At 46.2% G+C, this 8,321-nt stretch overlaps 1 protein-coding gene across 2 annotated transcripts; it reads right to left on the reverse strand.

Moving 5' to 3' along the window:
• Positions 1-782: 782 nt before the first annotated feature.
• LOC123448675 (nuclear/nucleolar GTPase 2) lies at positions 783-7,891 on the reverse strand. 2 transcript variants are annotated; one of them, XM_045125643.1, is made up of 11 exons: positions 7,584-7,891; positions 6,964-7,097; positions 6,586-6,715; positions 6,151-6,311; positions 5,940-6,041; positions 5,728-5,832; positions 5,523-5,651; positions 5,304-5,444; positions 4,828-4,928; positions 1,734-1,791; positions 783-1,350 (listed from the first exon to the last, which is right to left on the reverse strand). In XM_045125643.1, the coding sequence occupies exons 1-11, from the start codon at positions 7,837-7,839 to the stop codon at positions 1,051-1,053; spliced, it is 1,617 nt and encodes a 538-aa protein (XP_044981578.1). In that variant the 5' UTR covers positions 7,840-7,891; the 3' UTR covers positions 783-1,050. The 2 variants fall into 2 exon arrangements, with proteins under 2 accessions (XP_044981578.1, XP_044981577.1); XM_045125642.1 differs by having other exon boundaries at positions 1,716-1,791.
• Positions 7,892-8,321: the final 430 nt, after the last annotated feature.

Raw genomic sequence — 8,321 nt, forward strand, 5'->3', positions numbered from 1 at the left:
TTGCAAAGGAAAATAAAATAACACGAGAAGGATGTACATGGATGGAGGACAACGTGTATAGTGGATCACACGTAATTGACGGGAGCAGTTATAGGAAGCAACAATTAAGGAGATCCATGGATCATGCATGTAAGGTAACAAGCCAGGCCGATGGATGCAGGAAGAATTATGATGAAACAATCAATTACAAAGCAAATTAACTTACCGGGAGCCAACTACATTTGATCGGACAGCCTACCACTAGTCTGATGAAAGTAAAAAATCTGTAGTCTGATAGCTAGTGGTGCCCTTAATCATTTAATAGATAGTCTGATAGCTAGTTGTGCCCTTAATCATTTAATAGGCTGATACATCGACTAATCGCTACTCCCAAGCCGAGCCAGCAGCTAAGGCTGGCCATAGTGAAAGTAACTAGGGTAGTATCATATACTTGAAACTAGCAAACATACTGACGTGACAGACAATTAAAGGAGAGAGAGAGGGTTAGAGTAACATAGGTACTCCCTCTGTTTCTAAATACTTGTTGTTGGGAAGAACTAGGTTCTCTCTAGCAACAAGTATCGTGGTACAGAGAGAGTAGATACCGTAACATGTTAAATGCTATGCTATTATGCGTCATGCATGTTAATAAATAAGACCATCTATGATACTACTTTATGATACTATGCACTATAAAGGTAGTACCATACAATAGTATCATATGCATGATACTACTATATATGATACTACTATATATGCATGATACTACTATATGATACTCTCCACTATGACCAGCCTAACAGTTAACGATAACGATTTCCTCAACATTGATAACAGGGTCTAAAATCCAACTAGAACTTAAGGTGAACAAAAACAGATGTTTTGATACCAACAACGCTCTATCTGATCGATTACAAAGCTGCAGATAACATGAACGATACATATCAAAGGATTGAGCCCCCTCCGTAACTGCATCCTTCGTGGCAAACAGTGAATAACTTCACTGGCACTCATAAAGATGTTTGCATGCCAAAATACCAGGGATCTTTCTCATGCAGGATTGCTAGCCTTTCAGTCTTCAACCAGAAGGTCTGATTGCTCCGGGAGTTCACTATCTTCACCATTCCTGCCAAATTCCTTCTGGCAGGGGATATTCATAGTTTGCTGTGAAGAAATAATTCCTGCAATGGCTTTAATGGCCGCAGCAGTCCGGTCACTGCTGACCACTTCCTCACCAGATCTCTCAACGGATTCAGTAATCTTAGGACCTTCTTCGTTCTGCTGCGGCGGAGGCACAAAAAAGGGGATCTTGCCCCTCTGCCAGTCATGAAGTACCATCTTGGCTGCCGTTGTCAGGTCAGGTTCCCCACCCTAAGAATCAAAAACAGGCCTTAGGAATCCAGTGGTAGATCAGCCCGCCCATGTGCTGAGGCCTGGCCTCCGCAGGGTGTGCTCACAGTTAACTGACAAAATGTTGCTAGTGCCTGGCTAATCGACGTTTTTAGAGTTAACAGCATTCATCAATATTCTAATTATAAAGTCAGTAGCTGTATGTTGATCTCTGAATATAATTTAGTCGAATATATTACTCCCTCCGATCCATCCTGCGTGTGTCTAAGACATGTTTCAGTTCTAGATACATCCGATTGAGTGACAAGTAATATGGATTGGAGGGAGTACTTGTTATACAAAGACATACAAGTGTTACAAAATTGCAGTACAGTAGCGGAGAATACCACAAGTTTATGATGTACCTTGAGCAGCTTTCCACTCATCTTGCTCAGCTTGACAAGAAAGTCATTATCATCAGCCCTGGAGAGAGCAAAATCATTCAGTATAACAGATGTGTCATCTCCTTTGGCTGTGGGTTTTATTAGTTATTATAGCGAAGAACACCATCAGTTCAATAATGATGTGTGACGTTCATTATGGACCAGAGCTCTTAATAACCAGATATGCCAAGAGCTCCAGAGTTCTAAGCATTAGGAGATGTCAAAAGCAACGCTGTGCCCAAAAAAACACAAAACACAGCTAATAGAGGCTTCTATTAGCACTATAGCTAATATAGTTTGCAGCTGTGATATATATCATCTTTAGACGTTACTCCCGCTGTAGTGATTAGATATGATCTTGTTTTTACTTTGTTCATGTTATGTTCAATCTATAAGCCTGGGATTACTATTTTATATTTATAACATCTATTTAAATTTTCACAACATTAACAGTGTTACCTAAATACTTCAAACATAAACCCTATATAGGACAGTTTTGGTGACAGCCTTTCCAGGACCTCACCGCGCACAAGGCACCGGGCCCTGTCCAGCAAATGCCCGCGCACAAGGCGCCGGGCCCCGACAGCTTCACTGCAGAATTTCTGAGCGCTTGCAGGCACACGGTGCGGCAAGACTTGGTGGATGTCTTCCAGCAGCTCTACGACATGCGCGGCCGGGGTTTTGCCCGCCTTAATCAGGCGCTGCTCACCTTGCTCCCCAAGCGTGCCGACACCGCCACCTTCGGGGACTACAAGCCGGTCAGCCTTATCCATCTCGTCGCCAAGGTGTTCGCTGAAGTGCTATCACTCCGCCTTGGCCCACAGCTGGATCGCCTCGTCAGCCCGAACCAGAATGCATTCATCCCCGAGCGCAGCCTGCATGATAACTTCGTCCTCGTCAAACAATCTGCGCGGCCACTCCATCAGCTCAAAGCCCCGCGAGCCCTCCTCAAGCTGGACCTGACAAAGGCATTTGACTCAATCTCCTGGCCTTTTGTCTTCGAGGTGCTGCAGCGCTACGGCTTTGGCGTTCGCTTCTGAGCATGGATGGCCATCTTGCTATCTTCAGCGGTGCTGCTCAATGGCAACCCGGGCCCCCCCATTTGGCATCGTCGTGGCTTCCGGCAGGGCAACCCGCTGTCCCCGCAGCTCTTCGTCCTCGTCGTCGACGTCCTCAACCGGCTCGTCAATCGGGCCACCTCGCTGGGTATCATGCAGCAGCTCCACCCGCGGCACACGGTGCCGGCGATCTCGTTGTACGCAGACGACGTCGTGCTGTTCTGCCATCCATCGCCGGCCGAGATCACTGCAGTCAAAGGAATCTTGCACCTCTTCAGCCGCACCTCCGGACTCCACGTCAATTTCACCAAGTGCACGGCGACCCTCATTCGCTGCGACGAGGACGCGGCAACCGCTGCAGTTCAGTTGCTCGGCTGTACCATTGCCGAGCTCCTGGTTACCTACCTAGGAATTCCAGTCACGATCCGACGACCGACGGCGGCGCAGCTGCAGCCCCTGGTGGACAAGGTGCGGGGCCAACTGCCGTCTTGGAAGGCTTGGCTAATGAACAAGGCTGGGTGCCCCGCGATGGTGAAATCTGTCCTCCGCGCAGTCCCCATTCACCAACTGCTCGTCTTTGAACCGCCCAAGAAAACCATCAAGCAACTTGAGAAGATTGAGCGCGGTTTCTTGTGGGCTGGCCGCGAGGCTGCCAATGGGGGCAACTGCCATGTTAACTGGCGGCAGACTTGCCGCCCTATCGAGCTTGGAGGCCTTGGCATCCCGGACCTCGAACGCACCGGGCTTGCACTCCGCCTGCGATGGCTGTGGCTCAGCCGCACCGACCAGGACAGGGCGTGGAGTGGGCTCGACCTACAGTTCTCGGCGGATGAACGCGCCCTGTTCTTCGCCTGCACCACAATGACTCTGGGGAACAGCCTCTCAGCCCTCTTCTGGGATGACCGCTGGATAGACGGCCGATCCATCGGCGAGATAGCGCCGCAGCTCCTCGCCTGCATCCCCACACGCAAGAGGAAGGCGCGGACCGTCGCGGAAGGGCTCAATGCCAATGCTTGGGCTCGCCACATCGAGGGCACTCTCGGCGTCCACGAGATTGGCCGATACATCCGCCTCTGGAACACCATCGAGCACACCATCCTGTTCAACACGCCCGAACAGCTCATCTGGAAGTGGACCGGGAATGGATCATACACTGCCAAGTCTTGCTACAAGGCTACCTTCCAGGGATCCATCCCCAGCGCCTCCTGGAAGCTCATATGGAAGAGCTGGGCACCACCCCGGGTGCGCTTCTTCCATTGGCTTGCTGACCAGGACCGATGCTGGACCTCCGATCACTTAGCTCGTCGCGGGCTGCAGCACCACGACCCTTGCCTCTTGTGCTGCCAGGACCCCGAGACAATGGACCACTTGCTCCTCCGCTGCCCCTTCTCCAGGCAGGTATGGCAAGACGTCATCGCCTGGCTCAGCTTGCCGTGCACCCCCCCCCCCAGCCACGAGTCTTCCCTCCTTGCCTGGTGGCATCGCGCCAAGCGGAGTATGCCACAGCCCATGCGCAAAGGCTTCGCCTCCATGGCCCTGCTGACCCCGTGGATGATTTCGAAGCACCGCAGCAGCTGCGTGTTCGAGGGCACCCAACCCTCAGTGAACGACCTGGTTACAAGGATCAACGACGAGGCGTCCCTCTGGACCAAGGCGGGAGCGGCTGGTCTCCGCGTCATCATCCCCCAGACCTGGGATGTGCACTAGCTATATGTATTTTCATCACCAGTAGTGTCCCTCCTAGGAGGATTGTAATATAAACTCTTCCTTTTCAATACAAAGAAACGCAAGAATCTCACTGCGTTTTCTCGAGAAAAAAAAAAGGACCTCACCGCTAAGAAGCAAAAATATGCTACAAGGCAAATAACAGAATGGTGTCTAGTAAATTATGCAAATTCTGAGATTTTATTGTTGTCCAAATATATGATGTGCTCAGAAAGGAACACAGCTAAAATAAAAGTAAACTACAACTTTCTGCGCGCCTTATTTCAAATAAAAATAAAAGTAAATAATGGTACCAGTCTTGTATTTTGTAAGCTCTTTGTAGATGCTCCTTTTTTACGCGCCTTAGAACCTCCCCAATGTGCTCAGAAGCATCATCCAAATTTGTCACCCGTACCTGGTGACAAATATTAGTACATTATTTAAAAAACAATATCAAAGCTACCATTCTTAAACCAGTGCTAGACGAGAAAAACAAATACTGTTGCCATTCCATAAAATAGGACAGAACTCTGTATCAATACCCTTCCTACAATGCATATCATGAAATAACAATATACATGAAGACATGGGAAATGAAGGTTACAAGTACAGGAGTATAACTACTTTCGTGTTGAAATGACATTCAACACTTGCTTGAAATAGGAACAAAGATGAGAACATCAAAAAAACAAGATGGACCAAATAAAAACAGATGAAATGATAAGAAAATGTTTGATTATCTGAAATTTTAAAAAGAGAAGACAAAAAGGGCACAAGTGGAGACACATACCACACCCTTAAGAACTACATCAGTCTCTGTATCATTGTTTTGGTACACAACCCCAGGGCAATCAATTAAGAAGATTCTTTTAGTCATGGTGATGTATTGCCACACCTTAGTCTCTCCTGGAATCGGAGCTACCTTGCAAACCTACAGGTATATAAACGTTAATCAGAACATTTTCCTGAAAATGGTCATCTAGAAGGACAAGATAGGGAAGAGAATTACAGTCTTGGAGCGTAATGTGTTGATAACTGATGACTTCCCAACATTGGGATATCCAACAAATCCAACAGATATGGCTTGCTTGTCACTCCTCAAACGGGCAAACTGCCGTAAAACTGAAAGAAGAGATCCCTGGAAGTGGATCAAAAGTATAAGCACACATTATAAAGGAACACAACGATCATAACACAATAAAAGATTCACTTACTTTTCCAAATGACTTGTTGATGCTTGCATGGAATGCTAGGGTCGGATAGTCCCTCGATAGAGTACGCAACCACCCTTTCGTTGCCCAAGCAGGTATTAGATCACACTGAACAACAAATGAAATGCGCCCAGCCATCATTGTGTTGAAATACATCGCAACAGGTAAATAATCAACATTTGCACTAAGACAAGCTGCACAACTTAAAATGATACCTTATTTAGTAAGAATACCAGGTGTTTGTGCTTGGCATTCTCCTTCAGATGTTTCTCAAGATGGTAGCATCTAGTGCCCATTGGATCCCTGGCATCTAACACCTGTGCAAGAAATAACAATTTAAGCGATCAATACATGCAGATACTAATTTAAAACAATATCTAGGTGCACAGAAATTCTGACAAGGTCACAAGGTTGTGTAAAACTGACCTGCACAACAACATCTGAAGAGTCAAGAACTTTATAAAGTTCACCCCAAATTCTTTTGCTTTGTCCCTTCTCAAACATATTATGCCGGACAAGATCCCTTAAGCCATCTTCCTCTTCATTCTTTGGCAACTTTGACGAAGCATGTTTTTCCTCAAACGCATCTAAAAAGCACAAACTGAAATTTTACCAAGATATACAGCTATCCTTGACAAATAGGACATACAACTTGATGAAATTAAATATTATATTATCCCACAGGCAAAGAGTTTGGCTTGTTGACTTTAGAAATTATGGAACTTCATAGACCGACAACAATTATTATTCGTTATACAGCACATGAACAGCCAGTAGGTCGTCTAGTTAGTTGAGATTTCTTTATCATATGACATAATCTTGAACTGGAGACCAAACTTAGCTAATTACTCTGACTCATACCTTGAGAATCATCAGCTTTTTTTATTAGAGATTCATAATCGAGACTGGATAGTTTTGGTCGTTTACGCTTGCCCTTTGGTCCAAAGGCATGCTCAAAAGGCTCAGTGTCTAGAAGATGCGCACGAGCTTGCTGTATAATCAACATGAGCAACATATGTGAGTAAAAAAAATCATATTACAATATAATACTTACTTCACAATAAATATGGAAGGTTCCAAGCTATTTAACCAAAAATATAATTGAACCCAGGAGTAAAAGATATTAAGTTAAACACTAGTTTCAGCAAAATAGTGTCAAAGGCACATACACTAATACTCCATGAGCTACACGTCCACAAATCAATAATCAAGATGATAGAAGTGTACATAAGTGTTTACCTTCTGATGATCCTGCAGAAGCGACAGTGGAAGCTGTTTAGATTTCAGTAACACACTGTAGTTATTTGTGAGCCGTGCCTGGAGTTCTTGCCTCAAATATTCAAGTTCTTTCTGATTGATAACACGTGTATTTCCTGTGATAACCAAGAGGAAGAATAATACAATCAACATTAACTGTTACATCACCAGGCTTATAATAGAATAAATTCATGTACAAATTTAATCGTTAATCATGTGCGCTGCACATCCTATGACGGTATCAACAAATTCAATCCAGCATACATCATAACAAAGCTTGATTTAACCAACTATTATGTACACGATCTGATGTATCACCCACCAAGTTCACTCTCTGCACTGTGTCTTAGCAATTCATTGAGCCAATCAGTACCCAGACGGACTCTAATCAGCAAAAGAGCTTTATGCATGGTAATTGACACATTACCAACTCGATACAAAACCGAAAATGAAACCATCACATCTTCTCTGCTTCTCTCATACTCCTAAAAGTGTACACATCACACACTAACACGAGAGTTTACCTCACCCAGATCAACAGCAACGTAATTTACTCACAGACAGCAACTAGAAAAGAACAGAGAGGTAGGGGGTTTGCTCACCGAACCACCGGCGGTCAGGCTCGATGCGGGTGTCGGGGAGCTCCTTGGACTGGAGATCGTGCTTGACGATCTTCCCACCGCGGTCCCTCTTGGGCCTTAGTTTGTACATCTGGAGCCGCCGCACGGTGGCCGCGGACCGGCTCCCGCCGGCGCCGCCGGCGCCGCCCGCACCCTTCTTGTCATTGGGGCGGTTGACGTCGAGAGAGTGACGGGGCTTCCCCGACACATTTGATGACCGCTCCTTCTTCTTCCCCATCGCGCGCTGGGTGAAGCTCGCTTGGTTGGTTTTTCCGTGAGATGGAGGCGGCGGTCGAAAGAGGCGCCGAGGAGGGAGAGGCTAGGGTTTTGTAGGACAGGCGACGGCGATGGGTCGGTCGACTGGCCATCTGTGGGCCGGGCTACTGTACCCACCTCCCCAGGTTGCTGGGCCGTGACCCATATGCGACGGCCACCGTAAGGCTACTGTACCCACCTCCCCAGGTTGCTGGGCCGTGACCCATATGCGACGGCCACCGTAACAGGCAAGTTTCCCCCTGCCACAAATTATGGGAGAAAAGCAAGACCAAAAAAAAGTCCTACATGTATGGTAGGAGGAACAACAGCCCACACATTCAATTATCATAGGTTGCGTTTCGTCACCACATTCATGCAAAAATGATAAAATCTTTTGTCTTTTTTGTTTTTTAAATGTTTTATCTTTTAAATAAAAAATCCGATTGAAAAATCGTTTTGACCAAT

Source organism: Hordeum vulgare, chromosome 4H (genome assembly GCF_904849725.1).
Source record: "Hordeum vulgare subsp. vulgare chromosome 4H, MorexV3_pseudomolecules_assembly, whole genome shotgun sequence".
Lineage (NCBI taxonomy): Eukaryota > Viridiplantae > Streptophyta > Magnoliopsida > Poales > Poaceae > Hordeum > Hordeum vulgare.

Excerpts from the sequence above, each read along its gene's own strand:
- LOC123448675 (XM_045125642.1), bottom strand. The coding sequence starts at position 7,839 with ATGGGGAAGAAGAAGGAGCGGTCATCAAATGTGTCGGGGAAGCCCCGT. Across the intron at positions 4,929-5,303 it reads ATGTAGTTCTTAAGGGTGTG|GTACGGGTGACAAATTTGGA; the intron begins GTATGTGTCTCC and ends ATTTGTCACCAG. Across the intron at positions 1,792-4,827 it reads GCTTACAAAATACAAGACTG|GGCTGATGATAATGACTTTC; the intron begins GTACCATTATTT and ends TGCTCTCTCCAG.